The sequence below is a fragment of the Emydura macquarii genome, unplaced genomic scaffold, assembly GCF_026122565.2.
Source record: "Emydura macquarii macquarii isolate MOO-44397 ecotype Brisbane River unplaced genomic scaffold, CSIRO-AGI_Emac_v2 contig_1483, whole genome shotgun sequence".
In the NCBI taxonomy this organism is placed as follows: Eukaryota; Metazoa; Chordata; order Testudines; family Chelidae; genus Emydura; species Emydura macquarii.
In genome coordinates this window covers 13,776,314-13,802,121 of record NW_027131620.1, presented here as the reverse complement: position 1 = coordinate 13,802,121, position 25,808 = coordinate 13,776,314, and the positions used below count along the sequence as shown (strand labels likewise).

At 37.7% G+C, this 25,808-nt stretch overlaps 1 protein-coding gene across 1 annotated transcript; it reads left to right on the top strand.

Annotated features, from left to right (window-relative positions):
• The first annotated feature begins 982 nt into the window (after positions 1-982).
• PARD6B (par-6 family cell polarity regulator beta) lies at positions 983-25,561 on the top strand. The gene is made up of 3 exons (XM_067554241.1): positions 983-1,161; positions 7,462-7,684; positions 21,242-25,561. The coding sequence occupies exons 1-3, from the start codon at positions 1,096-1,098 to the stop codon at positions 22,063-22,065; spliced, it is 1,113 nt and encodes a 370-aa protein (XP_067410342.1). The 5' UTR covers positions 983-1,095; the 3' UTR covers positions 22,066-25,561.
• The last annotated feature ends 247 nt before the right edge of the window (positions 25,562-25,808 follow it).

Genomic DNA, 25,808 nt, shown 5'->3' with positions numbered 1-25,808 from the left:
CTAGGATCATCCGTGCAATTGCATGTCTCACCCAATCAATTCCCTGCATTGCAGAGGACTCAGGCATTGGCAGCATTCTGTTCTCTGCCTGTGGTGCACAAGTCTATTTTTCTGAGGACTAAAATGCTTTAGTTTAACTGAAGTCATTGGGCCCAACATAGGGCTTATGAGTGAAATTTGATGGTTTGTGATTAGCAGATCAGACTAGATGATCTAATGGTCCTTTCTGGTCTTAAACTCTACAAAACTATGGACAAGAAACCCTTTGTTTGTAATTAAAACCAGTTCTGTTCTTTGGTGGGATACTAGTCACCTTTATTCCCTGGAACACAGTCTCACAGCACCAAGAGGAAATGTATTCTGTCCCTATCCACATGATCCCATCAAGGGTGTACTTTAGCCCCCCTAATTCCACCAAGGGTGATGCACTGTGGCTCTCACAATCCCACCACTGGAGTTTACTGCGTCTACTTCAATCACAGCACAGGGGGTTACTATGTCCCTGCAATCCCAGTACTGGGGGTGTCCTGTCCTCCACAATCCGAGTTCTGACCGAGAGTAGGCATTTACCCACAACAATCCCAGCCCCAGCGCAGGGGAACTGACACCACCAGGCCTCACACACAGTCGCGCTTGCGCCCTCCACGCTGAAATGTGGCAGGTGCTCACGTTGGACGCATGCGCACTCGCTGCAGGTGCGCCTAGGCGTGCTTTCCTTCTCCCTCGCCAGGCGACATGAACGCACGCATGCGCGCTCGCCGCAGGTGCACCGAGACTCCCCCTCCCGCCCTTCTCGGAGCGATGAGTGCCTGGCGCGCATGCGCTACCTGCGCCTCTCCGTTCGGGTCCGGGAGCGGCAGGTGCTAGGCGCAGCTAGGCGCTGTGGGGGCGGCGGCTTCTATCCTCCCCCCCACCCCGCTCCGGGACTGGGAGTCGGTGTGCGGAGGAGGCACTGCGGCGGCAGTTGCAGGAGAAGGAGGAGGAGGAGGAGGTTGTGGCTGGGAGGCTGGGCTCGGAGCTGCCCAGTTTCCTCCCTCCCCCCACAGCGCGGTCGGGGGACACACGGGGCCGAGACGATCCCGACCCTCTGGCGGCATGAACCGGACACACCGCAGCGCCGGGGGCAGCCGCGGCCTCGGCACCATGGAGGTGAAGAGCAAGGTGGGTAGCGGGCCCGGGGCGACGATCCGTGAGGGGTTTCAGGGGGAGGGGCGAACCCCTTGGCCGACTGGGGCAGTGGGGTGGGGAGAGATTGGTGGGGCGGGCGCGCCCTGGTGGAGGGAGGGGGAGGGGCGGGCGCAGGGGGGTCGATCCGTGAGGAGAGAAATGAGGGACGGGGGGCGGCTGGGGGAATCCCGTGGGCCGCCTGAGGGTTGTCGGCAAGGGGCTGGGGCTGGTTCTGGGGTGAGGAGTGACCGGGAGGGGAGTCCTCGGGTGTGGGGAGAGTGTCCGCAAGGAAGATCCAGGTTGCCTGAGGGAAGTGGGTTCTCCGTGTTTTCAGGTAACCTAGGGCTGTTCCCTCTTCCTTGGTCCCTGTACGGGGCCTAGGAGCAAGGTGACAGTGAATTGTGTCACCGTGTGTCACAGCCTTGTGGTATTACTCAAACAGCTATCAATCGCTATGGGCTTCAGACTAGTACTAATTAATGCTGGGCATTGACCCTTTAGCCTGATGCCCCCCTCAGCACTAGCCCCCTTGTCAGATCACACTTTGTCATATTTTTTTCGCTATTCCCAATAGTCTTATGGATGATTATCCACTGTGAAACTTGATATTCTTTAATAAAAGTTACAGCATGAGTTTACTGCTTGGGCACATGGCTTTCCCTCAAATTACTTCACTGAAGTGTAAAACAAGACTGAGAAGGTTTCCCCTTGAAACTGAATATAGACTAGCAAAATATATAGGAAAACAAATGTAGAATATATAGGAGAATGACTAGGAAAAATGGTGCTTTTCAAAAAATCTGTTTAGGTGGCATGACTTGAAACACCCCATATATATTATGCTTTGACTAGACTAGAATAAATATGGTTTTTTTTAAATATGCCAGCTAACATGTTTTAACATGATTTAAAGCTCTAGTGTGGACAACAAAAATATAACTTGCCCTGCTAACACGCTTAAAAAAAACCCCCCCAAAACCCCCCAAAACACCTTTTATCCTAGTCTGGACAAGACCCTGATTTAGATGCAGTACAACAACTCTGCAATCTTGTTAGCTCCTCCTGTAACCCACGGTTGTGAAGGTGTTGAACTAAGTCTAACCTGGGTGTTAAGGAGTGTTTCATGTCAAGTTAACTAAATTGAATTGGAGAGGCAAGGTGGGTGAGGTAATATCTTTTATTAGATCAGCTTCTGTTGGTGGTGATAGAGATAAGCTCAAGTTTCCACAGAGCTCTTCTGCTCTTCTTCAACAGAAGTTGGCCCAGTAAAAGATATTGCCTCACCCACCTTGCCTCTCTAATATCTAGGGACCAACATGACAACAACAACACTGTATGCATAAATTGAATTAGGTAATTTGGGGCTTGTCTACACAGGGACAGCTGGAAAAATTAATCCAAATTAACTAAATATGTGAATATGAAGTAGATTAGTTAAACTACATTAAATACCTGTGTGGATGCTGTTGTTCAGAATTAATGTGGCCTTAATTTGGTTTAGTTTAATTCACTTTGATCTAAAAAGCACATTCCCTGTGTAGGCAAGACCTAAGAATGCACATACACTGGGGAAATGTGTGTTTCTCCACTGCTGGAAGTTTTAGTGCAGACTGGGTATAAACATTTTTACCAGTGTGAAGCATAATCCTTAAACCCTGTGTCCTGACTATTCTACAGGTTCCATCTTTGTTTACAGTAACTGTGATACTGGTAGCTGTAGTGTGGACAGGGCATATGCATTTTTAAGGGTTATGTGTCATGGTGGTAAAATATACCAGCGTCTTCTGCTGTAGGTTGTATTAGTGAGCAACCGTGGGAAAATTTCAGAAGATTTGTGTAGACAGAAGCTAAAGGGTGATGACACCTGGTGACCATGATTCCAAGTGCTAAGTTAAGTGTGAATGTAACTATAGTGACGCTGACATTTTATTCCAACTACCTTTTTTTAAATTGAAAATAGCCAAAACAAGACATTGGAGTGTATATTTCAAAACAAATTCTATTTCAGCTCAGACTTCTAGATCTTAAAAGTTCCCAGACAAATGTGGTGTTTGAAAACAGGCTGAAAGTATATCTTGGAACCAGATATTTTTATGTTCATGGCCTTGTGATATCTGTGTAGAAGAGGCTATAAGTACTTAGTGAGAAGGACAGTCTTTTTTTGTAAAGTGTTTGTACAGGCTGGCATAGTGGGGTGGTTCCTGGACAATGATTGAGGCTTCTTGGTGCTACTGCAGATTCAGCACATCTTAATGATCATCTTCCCTGGCTGGGGTCAGGGAAAGATACTTAAGGTAAAGCTTTACTGCTTCACACCATGCTCTGGAATTTCTCTGCAACAAATGTTGTAGATGGTTGGGTTTTTTTAAAAAAGACTGCATAATTTTATCACCAAGAATATTTGCAGTTGTATATGTTGAATTAAGGGTAACTAAATATCATTCTTTGGGATGTAAATTAATTGCTGCATAGGGCATGGGGACATTTTCTCCTTTAATATAGCATTGCAAACAACCAGATCAATGAAATTCCTCTCTAGAGGCAGGGACCACTGGTCCAATCTGGTAAGACAAATTCTGTGTGAAACTAGTTCGTGTCCTAGACGTGTGGGCATGTATGTCTGCATTATTTCAGATCATTGCTGCAAGAAGTTATCAAGTAACAAGGGGCAGGATGCTACAGCGCAAGACCAGTCAGTATTAGTATGTCCTCCATAACAATGCATGCTGAAAATCAGTATGGTCTTTTCTCAAAACAGTGTTAACTACCAGTGTAGATTTGATAATTTCCTAGCATAGAGAAGGAATTTGTGCTGCACTTATCGTTTATGAAATAGTGATACTTTACCTTTTACATTTGTTTGTTTGTGTTTTTGAAGTGCTTCAGTTCTTGGATAAAAATACTTTCCTCCCCTCTGAAATCCATCTCTTCAAGCAATATCTCCCTTTTGAATAATGCACCATAACCTTCCTGTCCTGTGTTTTGCATAGTGCAACTTGTCTCTTTAAAAGAGTAAAGTGTCATTTAAATGTGATGTACAATTGCAAAAATTATATTGTTTTGGGAAAGAACATAAACTACAATGAAATTAGAATTTATTTTGAAATGGAAACAGCAAGCACTTTGATAACTACAATGGAAAAATATGGGCCACATTTTGAGACTGTCACTTGCATGATTGCAGTAATTGCACAAGCATGCAGTCACAATAAATATGCATGTAGTGAAAATATGCAGTTATTTATGAAAAGCTGGCCCTTTGTCTTCTACAATATTGTAATTTCAAATATGCAGTTCTTCTTAGCTCATGATAAATCTTATTTAATGCCTGTCATATTAAACTATAGCACTATAGAAAAATTAATTATAAGTAATATACAAACAGTTGCAATATACATAATATGTGGGAAATTCCCTGGATGTTGCATATTTCAAATTCTAGGCGAAACAGTTAATGGGAACAAAGGAGAGGTTCTTATACTGATGTCATAATGAAGCACACTGCTCTTGACTAAAGGGAGTTCCTCCTGCAGGTTTTGTTTACTTTGTTATACACAGGTGTGACTGAAATCAGACTGAGAGTCATTCATTCTACTTTATTGTTAGCTAATGTTAGTGTAGTTAGAGTATCTATAGAACAGGGATATATGCAGTGAATTCCTTTATTTAAAAATCTTTAGGGAGGGAGGAGTGTTGGAATTCAGAAGGTATAGAATTCTCAATTTGTTGTGCTAATTGTTTGACTTATGATACTAGTGAGTAAACAATAGTCTGTGTCTCCACTGGGTTTTCACAGACCCCAAGTGAATGTAAATAAAACTTTTGAGTATATTACTTTGGAAATGTGAGAGAAACTGAGTAGTACGTGACAATAGCAAAGGCTCAATTTCCTGTGTGGTACACTAGATCTAACCTGTGCAACGTGAGCTTAAGAAATATGTGCTGCTGCCTCTTCTAAACCTTTTCTGATCCACTCAGTCAGTGATATTGTGTTTTGTGCATTTTTTTATCATTAAATTTGCGCTACCCCAAATGTTAAATTTTCCAATTCTTGCTTTGCGAAGTGACTGCATTGTGGAAGTCTGGAAACTTTTGGGTGCCATCTCATTCTGATGTCTATTTTAAAGGATATTTATTTTGATCTATTTGACAGCTTTCTATTGATTTGGAATATAGTAGTCAGTTTGGACTCCCCCATTTTGATTTTGAAAAATCCACTTCTACCTCATGTTCATTACAGATCATCAACAGAATATACCAAAATACGGCTGACAATCAACTGCCAATTTGATGGCTGCTGTTGATGACTTTTTACACCTACAAATTGTATACCTCACCAGACTATGCAAAAACAGGCTAGTTTTATTGCTAGCTTATTCTCCCCTGCAACTCCCAAACCTACTTGCGTTGCTTCTTTCATGAAAAAGATTGAAACACATAGCTATCTTATTTTTAAAACATATCTTTTTCCTATTGAAGACTTTAGATAGTCTCTGCACCCAAAAACTTACATTCTCTCACCATGTCTGAACAGTGCTTAGCATAATGGGGCACATTGCTGGTTTTGGTCTCTAGGTACTGTTGTAATACAAATAATATAATATAGGAGGGAGAGAGTGCTTGAAGTTTGGGGTACTGAGTACGGGAAAGTTTGATTTGAAACAGGACTAGAGCAAAATCCATCAGTGAACTGTTAAAGTGCATCAGTAGGGTTCACACAGAAAGATAGAGTGCAGCAGGCTAGCACAAGGTAGATTCACTTCCCAGCTTGCCACAAACTATATGTTCATGTAGACAAGCTGTCTCTCTGAGTTGTCTGTACCAACATTTCCACTAGCAGTGGAGCTGAACTGGTGATGAAATAAAAATCTGAATCTTGCTAGTGTAAATAGGCTTTTGCAGTTGTTGAGGAATGGGGTTGTATCCCCTCTTTGCTTCTCCCTCCCTATTTAAGCCAATTCTACTCTTACCTAAAAAGGAGGATATATGAATTCATTTTTATATCCCAACAACCCTTGAAACTAACTAGCTGCATCCTGGCACCCCACCCCAATATCTGCCACTGCATCCAAAACCACAATCATTAACTTGATGGTTCTGTTTTAATAATCATATAGTTAATGTTGATATATTGGTATCCTTAGCTCTGACTTTAGTGTTACCCTTTTGAGATGAATGGGGGAAATTCATACCTCCTGAGATTTGTTTCAGGGTTGCGGCAGACTTGGGCACAATCACTGCATAGTCACATTTCTTCATACATTGAGTTTCTTCTCAGCCATGAGGATGAAATGCAGTTTTTTTAAAGTTATAGCTTAGCCACACATTACCAGTTTAAGTCTAACTTTTATGTGATTGTATTGGGTCCTGATGATAGCAAAAAATTTTGATACCAGCAAAAATTTTAAGCGTAGATTAAGATGGGACAAAACTTGTTTCAACACAATAGACAAGTAAATAGTGTGATTTTTTTCACACCACATGTGATGGCTTTGAAATTTAAGTTTTGCCTTCAAGTACATACATTTAAGAAACATGAGTTGGCAGTATCTAACATTTTTTGTTACTGAGATTCTGATGCATAAATAAAATCAGATGTCATATTCTGATCCTAAATGACTGATGCTTTCATTTGCTCATCTTAGCTATTCTTGTTTAGTGGCTAGTCAGTCTTTGTTTGTTTAGTATCATCGCAGGATATGTCTACACTACAGTGGCACAGCTGTGGTACTGTAGCCGTAGCATGGATGCTTCCTATATCAAGAGAAGAGGGTTTTCTGTCAATTATAGGTAACTCACCTCTTAGAGGTGGTAGCTAGGTAGATGGAAGAATTCTTCTGTCAACTGCTACATTGCACAGGGTGCAGAATTTTTCACAGCAATCTAGCTAGATTGATCTAATTTTTAGGTGGAGACCAGACCTTAATGTAGAACTCCATTATATGTGGATATTTGGGCTCTGACTTAAATATAACAGTTAAAACAAAAATCTTTGCACAGAATCAAAAGTAAACACATTTTAATCAAAACTTCATATTGGAGTAGATTACTTCAAGACAGAAATAATAGCATACATATTTTGAACTGTGCAGGATGGCCTCTGACATTAGTACATCTGAAAGGTTACCTTTTCACTTAAATCTTTAGAGTCTTTTGGCTATGCATTAAGTTTATCATATTTTTATAAATTAAATTTTCAACATGGTGAACACTTAATGTAACATTCAAGTTATCCTGTTGTCTTGATGTAAGTTGTCATTTCTATCTTACTAAAATCAGATGTATTTATTGTAGTTTGGAGCTGAATTTCGACGGTTTTCTCTGGAAAGATCCAAACCTGGAAAATTTGAGGAGTTCTATGGATTATTGCAGCATGTGCACAAGATACCCAATGTTGAAGTTTTAGTTGGGTACACGGACATTCATGGAGATCTGCTGCCTATCAACAATGATGACAATTATCATAAAGCGGTTTCCACAGCCAATCCTCTTCTTAGGATTTTCATTCAAAGAAAAGGTAAGTTCACTAATTTTGCATGCTGTTAGTGTCTACAGTGTACAAAGCACTTTGTACAAAGCACTGTCAATGCACAGAGTTACACATTTTGTCCCAATCTAATTTTTTTTTTAAATTGCAATTAGACATCCTGTTTATCCACATTGACAGGTATTGATCTTTAATGGGAATCCCAACTGTCCTTTGCATCAGGCTCTTTGGAAAACATGTTCTGCACCATTGCTGTTGGACTTGAGATTTCCCTCTGTCTTACAGTTCTGCTACTAAACTACTTCTCTTTTCTTTTTACATGTGAATGTCTGTAATAATGTTGATTTATCCCCATTGCCCTCCACCAAAAATCCACTCCTGACTCCATCTCTTGAGTGCTGTTTCTATGGAGGAAAATTGAATATTATGATATCAGATTTGTTCTTGTCCAGTAGCATGTTGTTTACTGTTAACAGTAGGAAACTGAAAAAGGCTACTCCTGTGATTCTAGTTAGTTTCTCTGGATTCACAAACAGTGTCATGATCATTTCTGTAAAGCTCCTTCAATAGCAGGAGCACATCTAACACAGGATTTCTTTGGTCTTGCACAAAATAAAGCTCTGTTATCACACCAGTCAAGTTGCCTGTATGGTTGAAATTTAAATAGAAGAGTATTCATAATTTCTTAATAATTTTTGTTAAAAGATCATTTTTTGTCAGAATCTTCTTCCAAAGGAAAAAACTCATTAGAAAAATGTTTTACCTGCCTGTCTTAAAACTGTCATTTGCTGTATTGCCTTGTATTTGCTGTATTTTAGTGTTCATTGAAGAGATAAAGACTGTTTCAATCCTGAAATGGCAGGGAATTGGAATAGATAACCTAATAGTTCTTTTCCATCTCTAGATTCTATTAGTCTATTTAAGCTCCTTCAGTAGTCATATGACAAGAGCAGATAAACCACTTTGTCAGATTGGGATTATTAAAGTTGCATTTTAACACCATATGTTTTGTTACTACAGTTGTACATGTAACTCCTTGTACACATGTTAAAATTAATTCTTAAGAAAGCATGATTGATGTATAGATTATTTTATTATAGTCTGGGATAAAGATTCTCAGTTCTAGGCAGTGACCAGTTTCAGTTTTTAAAGTCACTCCCATAAGTGGACAGCAGGAAACACTTTAGCAAGCAACAGTTGCCTTTCCTCCTCTTTTCCACTCCCCTTTGATACCAGTCTTATTGCTCTGTGACTCCAGGTCTGAGCTGCAGAAGACTAAGAAATAGAGTTCAAAGTTGTTCCCAAACTGGGGTCTCAAAGTCAGTCTGACAGCCAGTACTTATATTTACATTGTACCAGGGTGATTATTTTGAAAAAGATTGTACTGAAGGGTGATATAAACCTAAAATGACAATAAAAAGAGAAATTAGGGTTTGGAAGTGTGAAACCTCACAGTTAACTAATTTCCTTCCCAGTGTGTTTTGTGTAAAACATTGTTCAAATTGAAATAATCTGATCCTGTTTTAGTTCTTCAAAGGCAGTCCATTATAAAAAAAAGTTTGTTGATAACTCAGGCCTAGTTTCATGATGCTGAAAACTACTCATAAATTCATGCAGTATAGCTTCTCATTTGTTTTATTGCTCAATTAGATGTAATTATACTCTTATCTCCTGTTTGATTGCATAACTTTTGTCTGCACTTCAGTGGAAGTGAAAATAAGATATGGCTGAAGAAATACTCACTATTGACCAGGCTGTTTCAATTTGTCACTTCTGAAACTAGAATTTGTTAAGGGGACAGATGATACAAATTACATTTCTGTACTGCCACCTCTTTTGGAGACTTTTTCATATCTTTTTGTTACATTGTTTGAATAACAGAAGCAACCTGTAGATTTTTCTAGTGGGGAGGTTTATACCCAATATAACTTAAGCAGAGATAGTGGGGAAGGATAAGACCCTTAGCAGTAGACCGCCACAGTATGAGAGGAAAAGTAGGTGTTTCTTATTAGACCTGAAAATGGTGTCTAATCTGAGCACTTTACTTATTTAGAAATTGATATTAATTTTAAATGAGAAGCTAGAATCCAAGGGAGGGAGGAACACACCCACAGCAAAACCTAAGATACATGTTAGGCCTTGTCTAGACCAGCACTTATGCTGGCAAAACTTTTGTCGCTCAGCGGTGTGAATAAAACATACTCCTAAGCAACATAAATGTTGCCAGCATAAGTGCTAGTGTAGAGGAGGCCTAAGTAGAACAGAACATGTTAGAAACCTGAGTGTTATAGTTAATACCTGTGATGTATCCAGATCTCCATAATAAAATGTCAAAAGCCTTGCCTTCACTAGGAAAATAGGTTTCCTGGCCACATGTTAGCAAACATGTTCAAGTTCAAGTGAAGGTAAGGCAATTTCTAGTTTTCACACACATTAGCAGGTCAAGGTAAACCCTGTGCTCCTGCTAGTGTTTACCTCAACCTGTGAACAGGTGAAAACTAGAAACTGCCTTGTCTCCACTAAGATTTTATTATGTTAGCTAATGAGATAGTGTGGACACACTAGCAGGATGAGTTGTGTTAATTATTTTTAGTTCTTTCTAATTGTTAGTATAATAGAACTCTTTAGATACCTGTGGCAGTGCTAAAATAAAAGCTGAATTTCCCCACATATGAATATTGTATAGGTTAAATATAACAATATCACTTAGGTTAAGAAACAGTAGCTCACTCCTATCTGCATTCTGAAGTTCCTTTCCGGTATTTACAGGTGGTATTGGTGTCCTGGAAGAGGTAAAAAGGCTGAACTGATGTGGCTTTAATTTAGTCAAGATATAAGGGAGTTTCTGTCTGCAAGAGAAACCTGACCTAGGATAAAACTGTTTGTGAAACAAATGTGAAGGCCAGCTGGGCATATCTTTTTGCCCTCTTCCACAAATACAAGAACACTGGGTACTCAGTAAAACAAAAGATATAGGGAAATACTAGGATTTTTATATCACTTTAAAATTAACCTGTAGAACTCACTGTCTCAGAATATTAAAGTAGCAAAGTGTAAGTTTTAGACATCTAAATGTGGAGAGAAACTTACAGAATCACTTAATCCTTCCCCGTTAATGCAACCTTTTTCACCACAGCACTTTTTCTGGCATTTGTTTCCTACAGTATGGGGCTTCCTTTTTTTCCCCCTGTGGATGACTTTTCCATAGCATAATAATGTAGTCTGTAGTTACACTGGATATAAGTTTACAAGTGTAATCAATCTTCATGCTTCAGGACATAGACTAATAGGCAGCTAATGTCATGAACAAATTACCTTACAACAAAGCAGCACTGTATGATTCTAATCACTTCCATTATGTAATCTGCTGCAACTAATGCTTCTTTGCTTCAACTTAATGCTTCCCTGCAGAGGTAGATGCAGGCTTGCAGAGAGAGATGCTGAGGGTAGACAAAAGCAATAACAGTCCTAATGCTCACCACTGGTTAATTGAGAATTGTTTAGTCACTAGAGTTTGAAGAAAAGCTATCAAATTGTCTCTGGTATCCCACTAGTCCACTATGCAATTAATTTTGGTCCTGCTTAATAACTGGTGGAGTGAAAGAAGAGTTGGGTTTTAAACTCTTCCCTTTTTTTGAGGAATGTCGCTAGATGTTTTCTCATGCTTTCAGTGTTTCAATACCTTACCTTTTCTTAAAATCCTGGTGAGAAACACTGAATGCAGCATAATTATTGTAACACCTGTAAACGTTTTCCCAGTTTAGTTTTGAAATGCTTAATCAATATTCAGGTCTCTATTCTTTTCTCAATGTCAGTTCATAAATGTTAAATACTAACATTAGGTTCATTGTGACTGACTTTTAAAAAAAAAAAATCTTATTAAATTACAGGTTTATTCCAATATTATGATACTCTTTCAAAATGTCTTCAGATTGTTCTGTTTATCTTTGGAAGCTTCATGCTTGAAGGATAACTTTACCAATAAGTGAATTCCTTTGGAAGTATATCAGAGGGACTGTCAACAAATTGTGCAATTCCAGGTGTTGAAGAATGTTGGGTTGAAACTATAAGTTTCAACAGTTGTAAATTTATTTTGTTAAACGATACATCTCACACACACAATTAGAGTTTGAGACCATTAAAACAGGAAGTTTTATACCATGTGGACATTCACCTTTACATCTTGGTTATTAACACCTTTGTCCTTTGGCATTATGCCAAAATATTTTTCACTGTAAGTATAAACTGATTAGCTAGATGTCAGAACAAGGGTATCTTTGTACTCAAGGATATTGCTTTAGAAAAATTTGCTCAGGGATGGAAGAGAGGTTTAAACAGTCATGCTGCCTGGCAGAGTTATGGAGATTAGTTTCCTTCAAGCTTTCCCTACTTTTCCCCCAATTATGTAACTTTATAAATTTTCTACCTTAAATTTTGTGCTAGTTAAGAATCTTTAGACTACATCCGAAGTTAATTACTATCCAAAAAGCCCTATTCGTTTGTATAGTGTGTAGATCTGGACTTTGAAATTTAGGAATACTGTGTCTTTTCATAGTGCATTATTGAGCTTGGTGAAATGGATTTTTAAAAGATAAAGCTCCAGTTCAGTAATAGAGATCTCTGCAATAGTTGCATATGCTGTGTTTTGGGGAATGGGGAAGTGGGGGAACAGATTGGTTTGGTTTTGTAGGATAGGGAAGTCTTGAAGTTCAGATCTTTTCTAACAGCGGCAGTTTCCAAGATCTTAATTTTCACATATAAAACCCAGCCTTGCATTTTCAGGGATATGTTCAAATGGAGGTATCTTTTGTGGTATTCCTTAAACTCATTTTTGCATCTGGAGTTTAAAAAACCTGCTTTTGTAACTGGAGTATTGATTCCTATGTTGACTTCAAAAGTCTGACTTAAATGGGGGTGTGTGTGGGGGGGCGGGATATTAGTTCTACTAAACACTGTTTGCACACCCCATTATGCCAAGGTATTACAGATCTTAAAACAATGTTGCATATATACAATTTGCATGCAAGTTGCAGTTTAAATGTAAAATTAGGAAATGCAAAAGTTAATGTTAACTTGGTTCTTCAAGCTTGGTGGTGTATGGTTTACATTTAACAAGGAAAGAATGAACAGAAGAGAGCATACTACAGCTGAACTATATTACTGTAGGTCTTAAGTTTTGCATTTTCTGTTTAACTTAAATTGTAGATTCTAAATGTTGCAATACTTGCTTCATAGGTTTAATCTACCCCTCCATTTTTAATGGGGGAAAAAAACTAAAACCCAAAGTCCACAATCAACCAATAAGTAAAGGCTAAGCAATAAAATTCTCAACCTGTCTATTTTCGCACCTAATGGGCACTGGTAAGCCAAAGGTTTGTCGATGTTTGTTAATACTCAGGCCACACACTCTGTCTGATAGCTTCGTGCAGTTTTCACAGGTGAAGCCTTTTAAAGTTAATTTTCTTAAGTCTCAAGAACAAAGTTCATTATTTCTCTAGTTTTAACTTCAAAACAGCTCATCATAAATGGCTCAGATTCTCCTGAGACAAAGTAAGGGGCTGAAATAGTTTAAGAGATTTCCTTTGGAAAGTGATGAGCACCTGGAAACAGAGTTGTAACTGAAATAGTTTTACTCGCAACCATATTTCTGACCAATGCTATAATAAATGTGATTTTTTTGTCCACACTCTTTCTGTTAAAATGCCAAGTTACAACTACATTCACGGTAAAAGTTACCAGAGTACTTTAAAGGAAAACATGAGCATTGGAGTAGGAACTACATAAAATGAGCACTCTAAGATATATATCTGTGTTGCCGTCATCAGCAATCCAAATTTTATCATTGTATTTTAGCTTGATTTCTTATTAGAGTGCATGTGCAACTTACCTCTGTTGCTTGTTTAAAAGCAGCTTTAAAATGGGTCTACCCTACAGAAAATGGAATAAATATTATGAAAACTAAAGCCTGAGTTTAGGTTTAGGAGAGGAGGGGCCATTCAAACAGTCTAAATCTTGACAGATTTATACAATGCATTCAGTGGCTTTTCAGAAAATCCCCCACTGATTGACCTCTAGAGTCTGGAGCAACAGTGAGTTAAACCTGCTTACACAGTGTCTTGCATACCCAGCAATAAACTCATGAAGGTTGGTGACTGCCTCTCTTCTGCAAGGGTGTACCTCCAAAGTGGCAGAGGAATTTGTGGGGGGAGACATACTGCCTTTTGCCAGCTTTCTGAATTTGGCCTTAGGTTCTGCAGTCTTAAAACTAGACTTCTAAAATCTCAGGTATTTATACAATTTTTAAATTTCTATTTCTATGTAACAGTAATCCTGGTAAATATTTCTACATCATTTACAAGGCCTTTTCTACCTAAACAACCAGAGTGAGAGGCAGAAGTTAAAGATCCCGTGACTAAAACAAAATAACCCTTGCCCCAGCTAACATTCTTTCTTAATAAACAGGTTCTAATGTCCAAAGCCTATTGTTTATACCTACAATAGTTTCTCACTTTACCTACAGTAACTGTGTTGCTATCACGTAAATCACTTTTTCTTGTATGAAAAGTACATGTATAAAATCAGACTCCTCTGATACCTGGTCTGTACGGCTGGAAGAACTTTGCAAATATGCAGTCAGATTTCCAGATTAAATAGCTCAGCCATTATAACTTGTCCAAATGCAGGAACACTCTCAGCATGATTAACACCTTGCTAACATTTTGTCTTAAACTTGAAGCTGTTTTGATATATCATGATTGTAAAAAATTACTTAATTCTTTTCTCTGATGATCATTCTTTAATCATAACTTTTTTAAGAGAGAATTGCTGCTCATCAGCTGAAAATCAGCATGTGAATTTTCAGCATAAAGTTAAACTGCAGAAAAATGGCATTTATAATGACAGATCCTTAACTACAGGGGTTAAAAATTCTCTGAACTGTTTTGAGAGCTTTTCCAAGTTTGTGTTTCTTTCAGTAGTTTAAATTTCACATTCAGCTTACAGTGCCTTTAGTACTGTAGTGAATTCTTATAGTGCTTTGTAATGCTCTTGTTTGGATTAGAAACAAATCCAACACTTTTCCAGGTACTCTTTCTAGGCATGTAATTTTGAATGGTCTTAATTGATGTCAAAGATTCAGATAAAAGTACATAGTGAATTTAAATGTTTACAAATTTCTGGTTTACCAAATGTGCAGGGTGGATAAAAATTGATTTTTTTAAAACTGATTTTTTTAAAAATTTTTGTTTAAATGATGATTTTTTCTTTTTAAAAATAAACCTGTTTTAAGATTAAATTGAATTTAATACACAATTTAAGGCCTAAACTACTTGAAATATCTTAAAATATTTAAATAAAAACAAATATGCTGAATCCATAAGTCCCTATCAAAACTTTTAAGTGAGTTAAAGGCTGCTTTTTTATATAAAGAAAGATGATTCTAACTTTTGAGGTCCAGCTTTGTAAATATTGCATGATAGGTCAACCAAAGTAACTTGCCTTAGGGTATGTCTAAACTAGAAACACTACAGCAATAGGGAAGGCATTCTTAGGCTGTGTTTATACTGACGGTGGCAAATTCGCTGCTGCCAGATCGATCTTTCTGGATCGGTTGAGCGGTCAGCTTAGACCCGCTCAATTGATCAGGAAGTCGACTGAGTAAATCCACCCCTTTAAGAAGCGTAGCAGTGTGAACAGTGCGCAGAAGGGAAGCAGAGCAATCGATGTGAGTTATGCAAACTACACAGAGTAGTTTGCGTAACTCCTGTCGACTGCCGCCGAATCGCGAGGTAAGTGTAAACCAGCCCTTAGAAGTGGTAGCTAGGTCGACAGAAGAAGTCTTCCCAATGTGTAGTCAATGGGCTTCAGGTTGGCTTAACTGTGTCGCACAGGGCATGCAATTTTTCATGGCCCCGAGCGTTGTTGTTAAGTCAACCTAGCTTTGTAGCGTAGATGAAGTCCTTAGGAGGCTCTCATTTTCCAGAGATTTAGATGAATAGAAACTTAAACTCCAGTCACTTTCACTCAGGCATATTTGAAAGTTTTCCCTGGCTGACCTGAAGTCAGTTTAATTCACTGACTATGGTTAATCTTCTTTATAATAAATCATTTTGTTGTAAATGTGAGACATGATTTGATAAGAGGAGTTTAAGAATCCAAAATATTTAAGGTTATCTTGTTTAATAAAAACATTTATTTCTATATTGTGTGTTTAATTAAATTCCATCCTAATGCAGCTTGACAATCATGAGCAAAAGCTAATTATCTAGTAAATAAGTAATATATTAACCATTTTCTAAAATACTAAAAGTATACAATTAAGAAGAATCTGAAAACATTAAGCTATAAAATTGCTTAAATAAACGTGTGTAGTTATAGCATGCCAAAAAGATTTACCAAATTTAGTGTAAGTCAACATGTGTTAATGGTTATATCAACCAATGAGTGCACTTTTTTTAGAAAATAACTGAAGTAGAAATGGAACAGTTTATTAAAACCGATTTAAATTGAGACTTTCCACTTGGTGACTTGAATCATTTAGAGTCTTTGGCACCAATCATATAATTAAAGTTCTCTAGACTATATGCTATTCTGTGCTTCCTACTAAAAATAAAATAATAAATTTAGGTGGCAGCACACATTTCCCATCTTGGAGGCCTCCTATGGAAGTTCTTGCCTTTACTGTACTGGAAGGTAGTCAGTCTAGTGGATGTTATCTGGTTCAGGAAAGAGGCCAAATTTGTTGCTGTGTCCTTTCTCACTATTTAATTTTCACCAAGATACAGTGCTATTTAGAACATTCCCAGTCTCCTCCCCAGAGTCCTGTCAGTTTCGTGTGATGTGGGCTGGCCTCTTAATTTAATAAGGACCTTTTTGTTCAAGAAAACTGGCAACCTGTGGCTCTAAATAAGGATTGGGAGCACCTAGTTTGTAATAGTTGGATAACTCAGAGCTTGCCAGTTTTTCTAGATGATGATCAAGGTTCATGCTCCTGAGTGATCATTGTTCAAAAGGATAAGTGAAACTGATTATTGATGTTTTTGATAACACATTCATAATGATTGCCTAAGGCCAGAATTTTCAAAAACTTTAGAACCACAATTACTGTAATTATGTGCAAATGGCCACTTTTAGTTAATTGTTCAGGTATAAACAACGAGAGTCCTGTAGCACTTTAAAGACTAACAAATTTAATTTTGCGGGCATAAGCTTTCGTGGGCTGCATGTAACCTACTTAGTCAGATGTAAGGAATAGAAATCAGATAGGAGGCATGCATGCGCGCGCGCGCACACACACCCCACCCCACCCCACCACCAAGGGTAAGGAACAACAATGGGGAAGGTATGTATAAGCAAAGTCCATTCAGTTAGAGTAGTTGAGGCCTATTCACAAGCATTGATTAGGAGGTGAGAATGTGTGAACAGTGACAATTACTTGTAATGACATAACCATTCCAAATCCCTATTTAGACCCAGTTTGATTGTGTCAAGTTTGCAGATGAGTTCCAGCTCTGCAGTTTCTCTTTGAAGTCTGTTTTTGAAGTTTTTTTTAGAAGTATGGCAACTTTCAAGTCAGCTACAGAGTGTCCTGGGAGATTGAAGTGCTCTCCGACTGGTTTATGGATGTTACCATTTTTTATGTCTGATTTGTGTCCATTTATTATTTTGCGTAGTGACAGTTCGGTTTGGCCAATGTACATGGCAGAGGGGCATTGCTGGCACATGATGGCATATGTTACATTAGTAGATGTGCAGGTGAATGAGCTCCTTATGGTGTGGCTGATGTGGTTAGGACCTGTGATGGTGTCACTAGAGTCAATGTGTGGGCAGAGCTGGCAACGGGATTTGTTGCAGGGTTAGGTTCTTGGGTTAGTGTTCTTCTTGTATGGTGTACGGTTGCTGGTGAGTATTTACTTCAGGTTGGGGGGCTGTCTGTATGCAAGGATACCTGTTCAGGTATGTAAATTCATGGTTTTGAGAGCCCAAAGCCTAAAAATCTGAACCATGATTCTCCCCCTCCCCCCAATAGATTAAAAATAAATTCTGCACCTTATCCATTACTGATTTTTCAGCTAGCACATGCTCATCTTCCTAATGAAGATTGTTGATTTTTATGCTACAGCTGTTTGATTTTATAAGACCTGAAGATCTTTGTGTAGCTCAAAAGCTTGTCTCTTTCCCCAGTGGAAGTTAGTCCAATAAAAGATATTACCTCACCCACCTTGTCTCTCATATCCTGGGACCGATACAGCTACAACAACACTGCAAATGAGTTTATAATCGTTTATTTGATGAAAACTTAGAATTCTTGATTCCTGGGACTCTGCAGTACCAAATGGATTCTCATGGATGTCTGATACAGAGGGTGGACAAATTGGACTGGAGCTGTCAAGCCTATCTTAACTTTGATCTCTATGCACCTTCCCATCCACTCTCTGTCCCTGTTAAATATGTAATCATTGGCTTACACATTCAGTTTAAAGTTACATGCTTTGCACCTTGGACCTTGAGCTTAAAAATATGGTTGTGGATTTTGAATGTTCTGTCTCTGAATTACACATTCAAATGTATAGCATGCTTCTTTCAGTTCTCCTAACTTTGCATCAATTTTTTGTATACATTTTGTCTAATTTTTTTACTCTGATCAAAAGAAACCAAGTATCCACAGCAGTCTGATCTTTGCCATATTGCATATTTATTATTAAATGTGCACATTTAACACAGTAATTACAAGCATTGGAAGTGACATCATAGTTAGTGTTGCTTTGAGGTTTGTTTTTTCAGTGAACTAAAAACCATCTATTTCACACTTGAACGAATGAATTTAGTCACCAAATTTCATGCTAACTCTTCAGTGGATTTTTTGTAACTTTTTTGTCAAAGGTTACAACAAAGATTTGGCACAGGGAACACTTAAAAATGAGCCTTATTGATATTTCGAGCTGAATTTTTAAAAAATTTTGCCCCAATTTTTGCTTTTTTTAGTTCTCTAGATAAAGAACCATAAGAGCTCCAAACTTCTCTTTCAGTCTGCTTTTCAAATTTTTAAATAAAACAAAGTGAATCCTGTTGTTGTTTATAACCTGACTAAAAACTCCCTGCAATGTATGTAGCCGGTGAAATCGTCACGTTCTTCTAGTTCCTTCCCCATGGTATGGAAGGAGACTCCCCAAAGCATTGCTGATTTAAATTCTTGGCATACCGAGCAGCAGCACTATGGAAATGTTTTCTTTGCACTGAAGTAGTGGCAAATATAGGACTATCCATGGTGGTGCTATCATAGCACCCTCAGCACTTCAGGCAGCAATACAATGGGGGCTGAAGAGACTGCATTGGGAAGGGCGAGTCAGTGGTGATATGAGGGGTGAGTGGATGTTTTTGTGGAGACACCATTGTCTTCCCATTGGGAGTCATGCAGGAGTCAAGATAAAAGCAAGAAGGTGAGGTTGGATGTATTATGAAAGTATTGACTTAACTAGTGACTTCCTTAGATTTTTAGTATCTCCATTTATGGAAAATGCTCTTGAGCAGCCTTAATGAAAATTACTTTTGTTTGTGTAGTATAAAATAGTCCATGTTTAAAGGGCTATATTAGGTACTATAGGAGCTAATTTTAAATTTCCTGCCTCTTCTGTTCACTTAAATTCTCAACCTTACAGTTATTGTTAAATATTTATTATTTGTATTAACTTGACTCTGCTACTTGAAGCCATGTCAGATTATCAACTGGTAAGATTTATACATATTTTTACCTTGTCGAAACACATCCTAACAAATTTCATTGCCTTATTTCACAAAACTGTAGAGTAACTGTACAGATTTATTGTGTCTCCAATAGGTCTGCAATAGTGAACTACTTCAAATGGAACACATAGTATTTGTATCCTCTTGGTGACCAGAGTATTTCAGGTCTTGTGTGTCGCTTAATTTAAAGATATTTTGTGAATAATGTTTGAAAGTAGAAAGCTTGTGACGTAAACCACTGTGCTTGGTACATTGAAGGTTCATCCATGGCTTTGATATTTTTGTCTAGGGCACTCAGTATTTTCAGACTGTTACTTCCCAGAACTTCTATTTCAGACCAACATTATTACATTTTGTATTTCCTGCTTTCAAACAGCCACCTTAATGTTTACATTTTTAGTACTTAAGTTTGAAAGAAATGAGTTGTTAGGTTAACTATTTGGAGTTGTCATCTTTGTTCTTGGTTACTGAACTTGGTATTTAACTTTCAAAGCACATTGTAGTTTCTTGCACTATTGTGGTTCCTTTGCAGCTATTAATGTTCTGTAAACATAGTCAGTACAGTTCAGTTTTTAAGGGGGTGAGGAAGATGTTTGCTAATTTACTCTGACATGTTTTTCTGGTATGTGTATCTTATGAATCCCATCCATGGAACATTGCATTACACTACATTTTTCTGGAGTTCATCCAGTTTACTTTGAAAGCCCCATGTAGAAACTTCATAAAGTCTGCTCAAATTTTACAATTGAAAATAGCATTTCCATAATTTCAGTTATGTACCATTTGGATTAAGATGGCCTTTGAGACCCTTCTCTGTGGCGTAATTGATAGTTAAGGCACCAACAGCAAAGAAATTCCAGCTCCCTGGGTCAAAGGACTAGTTAGTCCTTCATGTCCTAAGTGGAAAAGCAATGTAGACACATCAGTTTTTCTGTAAAGGAGAGACAAGGTGGTTAAGGTAATATATTTTACCTCACTTACCTTGCGTCTCTAATATCCTGGGACCTACACAGCTACAACACTGCATTTAAAAGTACTGGTTAGTTCAGGAATACAGATTGTACTATAGCTAGCTAATTTTCTTTTCCATAAAAAACATTTAGTGCATCTTATGGTTTATGGGCTTTTTAAAAAAAATTGAGCAAATATAAGCTATTCAGACACTTTTGGTCACATCAAATTATGGAAGTTATAGTATTGGCTATTGGTTAAATCACTTGCATTAAGTATTATCTGGTGTGCAGAGTCTGTTTTCAATTTATTACCAGCCATTTTACCTACACAGTGTAGATTGTATGGAGTGAAATAAACTTTCTGGAGATTGAATCCAGGTCACTTGGCTAGCATTCAGATACTTTAAATAGGGAAAGCAGCCAGTGAAACTTTTTCATTCTTTCTGTTCCAGTGAACTGAAACTTGAGGGCAGGGATAAATTTTAATAAATGGAATCGCTTTCTGAATAATTTTTTTAGGGGGTGTATGTGTGTATAAAGTGCACTATTTTTGCAAAATATCTTGTTTTAAAACAGCTGAAGTATCATTCTTACCTCTCCAATATACTGTTAATTTTGCTTATTTTTTAAAAAAATACTTACAATAACTTTTCTTTGGTGATTGTAAACTGAAGTGACTGTAAATCAAAGTAGTTTATTTTGTTAATGGTAGAGTAATTACCTCACTGACAGAGAAAATTGTTACTGGTATAGCATGCTGAGAACTTTTTACTAGACACTTTGCACCTTGTCAGCCTAAAACTCTTTGATTACTGATGGCCATGTTATGCAGAACAAACAGTGTAGTTCATACTATATTAATTACCAACATATGCAATCTGTTTTCTTACAGAAGATGCAGACTACAGTGCCTTCGGTGCAGATACGATGACAAGGAAGAAAAATGTCTTAGCAAATGTGTTGCGTCCAGATTACCGAAAGAAACCACATATTGTCATTAGCATGCCACGAGACTTCAGACCGGTGTCGTCTATTATAGATGTGGACATTCTCCCAGAAACCCATCGCAGGGTGCGACTCTACAAATACGGAACTGACAAACCACTTGGATTCTATATACGGGATGGTTCTAGTGTCAGAGTAACACCACATGGATTGGAGAAAGTACCGGGGATATTCATATCCAGGCTTGTTCCCGGAGGGCTTGCTCAAAGCACAGGCTTACTGGCCGTTAATGATGAAGTACTGGAGGTAAATGGCATAGAAGTCTCAGGGAAGAGCCTTGATCAAGTTACAGACATGATGATTGCAAATAGCCGTAACCTAATCATTACAGTCAGACCAGCAAATCAGAGAAATAATATTGTTAGGAACAGTAGGACTTCTGGGAGCTCTGGTCAGTCTACTGATACTAGCCTTCCAGGGTACACATCACACACGGTCCAGAATTTCCATCCAGAAGACGAAGACAGTGATGAAGATGACATTATTATTGAAGATAGTGGTGAGCCACAGCAGATTCCAAAAGCGGTCCCTTCCAGTGAGAGTCTGGAGTCATTAACACAAATTGAACTCATTCATGAGTCAACACAAAATGGTTTCATTCCCTCCCGTGAAGTAAACTTATGTCATTCAGCAGGCAGCGTTAACATGGAGTATGAAATACATGATCCAGACAAAAAGTCCTTAGAAGATGGGACAATTATAACATTATGAAACTTCCTCAGTGGTGTATTTTACATTAATTGAAGATGCCATACAACCTTTAATTTGGCTTGTTGTGTAATGCAATTTATACCTCTCAATCTACCAATCCTTAAAACCTGCAAACAAATGTAAGGAAAAACAGTGAATACAGGAATCTTAAACTTATGTGAGTTGATTAATGTCAGTTTTATAATTATGTAAGTCCATATAAATATTTCATAAGGATAGAAGGTAGATGACCCTGGTAAAATGAAGGATGGTTGAGAGGTGTGCATGTTTACTTCTAGAGGTACTTATACTGCTGGTTTTAAAGAGTAAATTTCCATTACAATGTGAGGTGGATAAGATGGTGAAGCTGCTTGTCTAATCTGAATTTATGGTCATGAGTTTACTCCTTAATGATACAATTAACAGTGAATCTTAAAATTCTGATGTGAAAATCTTACAACTCTTTTTGTACCTTGAGGACCAGTTCTCTTCTCTTAACCTTACAAAATATTGTAAACTGTCTTTTATGCTGGGTTTAGTCACTAATTGTAGTAAATTACATTATGTAAATATCTAAAGAAGTCAAATACAAAATTAATAGGATGAAAATAACATTTTACCTGATACTTGTTTCATGTTCCAAAAATGGTCATGTTAAAAGATACAAATATTCTTACTAATGGGAGAAAAGTTGTTTGAAGTTGATAATCATGATACTTCAGGCTTCTTGACTTGTGGAAATTAAGTCTAAGGGAAAGTGATGTTTGTAAATGTAGCCTGGGCTATTTGCTAATCAATTTTGTATTTATCATCACAGTAAGGATATGACGTATGAAGCTTCTTAGCAGAACAAATTTCTATGTAAAATTTGGAATTCTACAATTATGAAACTGAGCTCTTGAGGTCCTTTCCAGCCCTAATTTTTATGATTTCAAAAGAAACCAGTACAAAACATCCACTTAACAATTTGACTTTAAATGGGAAGAAAAGTAAGAACTAGCACAATGTACCCTAGGGGAATTCTGTGCCAAAAATTAAAAATCCTGTGCACAATATTTTAAAATAATTCTGCATATTTTATTTATCAAAATAACACAAAGAATCATGCCAGTTTCAATTATTTTGGTAATTTATTTCAAAGTAACCTGCTGGCAAATATGTCTATAACAAAACAGACAACAAAAAAAGATTCAAGAAATGTTTTCTGACATTACTGGGTACATTACTACAGAGCTTTGAGTAATAATTCATTTGAATTACAAAAAAACTACAGAAACTTATTTCCCACATCCCTCAAAGCAGTGCAAAGGCTGCAGGGGGGAGACAAGGATATGCTGAGAGGGGCGTAATTGCTGGGAAGGAGCCTGGGAATGAACCTGGAAGGTTTGGTGGGGGTGGGATTGTTAGGGAGTTGGGGAGCCTCCCCCATGCAAATCCTGACTGACCTCTATCCTCTCCCATTCAGTCAGGCACATCTGCCCCTTGCCCCGTGTGTCCCTGCACCCTCATTCAGCCAAGCATAGTTGCCCCGTCTATGTGGTCCTGCAACCCCACTCAGCCACTCCCAGGACCCCACGTAACCCTGCAGCCCCACTCCACCCCTGGCTCAATGCTGTCACCCTACTAGTCATTCTGAATCCCAGTCTGAGTAATCCCCCAGAAGCCCCATGTGTCCCGTTCTGTCCATTTCCCCCCATATCCTGTGCCTCGTCACCTGGTCCTGCCAACGGGGCTGTGAGGAAGGCAGCCTCCTTCTCCGTCGTTGGCTGCTCCACTCTGTGAGCCTGCTGCTCTGTCTTCTGGTACCACCTAGTGGGCGAAAGGTGTAATTACAGCTTCCCTTTACCTCCCTGTCAGAATCTGCGCGGGACATTATTTCTGCGCCTGTGCAATGGCGCAGAAGTCCCCCCAGGAGTAAACATGTACTTTTAAAAACTGATTTAAAATTAAATATTTGTATCCATGCTGCTCCTTTTTATTTAGGGCAAGTGTCTTACTTTAAACCTGGGTTTGGTTTTCCTTCAGCAGTGGAGCTCCTTTCTTTTCTCAGGCAAGGACTGCTTTCCGCTATCATGTTAATGTGCACTCACATGCCTTTTTATTTACTTGACTGTATTGAGTAATCAAAAGGGGAAAATGCACTTAGATTAAGAGAAGAGACTGAGTTCCCAGTTACAGATGCAGATGAACTAGTACATACTTTATGTAGAGGTGTAACTCTTTCAGTGGAATTGTTTTATGGATGTAATATGGTACATTAGTTATGTTGCGGCTTGGATGTAAGATAAGCTATTAACTTACACATGAGGCTAGCACCTGAAAACACTGATGTTACACAATGTTAATTTATTGCTTAAACACACATACTTCAACAAATTATGCTGCTAACTTGTTGTCCATTACCTAATTTTGATGTTTTTTATTCATAACATATGCATGAACATTTGGGTCTATATACTGGTATTAAGAACTTAAAGAAATTTAAATAAGGTTATATAGTGTGTAACTGTTCATGAATTTCCATCATGAAGGATTAGCAAGTTTTTGTAATTAAAATGACAGACTGCACAATATGTAATTGCATAACACTGCAGTTACCATAATAGAAAATTTCTACATTTCTTCTATCTGCATCATACCACTCTACAATTATTAAATATTTTAAAAATCACTATTCCAGGATAATCAACAGTTGAAATAAATGGTTAAATTTAACTTTATATATAAAACGGTACTGGGGTTCAGTATAACATTTTTAAAGATTATACATATATTAGCCTTTCATACACTACCTCTTACAGTTAGTTTTATTTTAACTGTTAACATCTTTCAAAATTTCTCCTGGGGTTTGGGGCAGATTCAAGGCTTCACTCTTTTGTACTGATTTTAATAGTAAAATCTAAAATTATGCATGATTGAAAATATCAAGCTGCTGTCAATGCCATTCTTTATATATTCAGTATTCTAATGCATATAAATTGTATTTTAATCCAGATTTTATAAACTAATTTATATCCAAATTATTTCAAAATGCATTGGAATACCAAAATTCCTTTGGCTAGTGTTATATAAATGTGTACATGCACAATAAAAGCAATCTGTCCCTCTTCTCTGCTGGCAGTCTGAAAATAGATTAGCCTTTAAGTGCACCTTATTAGAAAAGATAGCAAATCTTGATGGAATTAAGATGCATTCACTTTTGGATCTGTTATGGTATCAGTGAAAGTCAAGCTTAACTGTGAATCATATGTTCTTCCACAGCTTCAGTAAATTTAGGACAATGTCCTCATGAGCTGGCTGCAACATGTACTTTTGTGAATATTATGTATTTTCTAATTAAATTTATACTTACAACTCGATATTTACACAAATGAAAAATTGTTTAAAATGGCAAATATCAGTATTTTTCTTACAACTTTAATGTATAATGTACATTGGTATCTCACTAAACGAATTTTGATTTTACCAAATCAAACTAGCTTTAGCTGTATATTAGTCTTATATTTTTACAGACTGGAATAATAAATGACTATAGAAATATATAATTGTTTTTAATTTCTTTGGCAAGTCAAAGAGAATAAAGAGAATTTGCATTGTTTGTTCTAAAATGTGAAAACAGATGGATACGTTTCAGAGCAGTTCTCAAAGGACTCTTACTATGTATGTACATGCTTTTCTTTACCACCAGAGTATCATCTACCTTTATAGCCCTATTAGGGTGGAGAAAACTGGCCAAGGTGCAGGAAGATGTCCACCTTCACGTG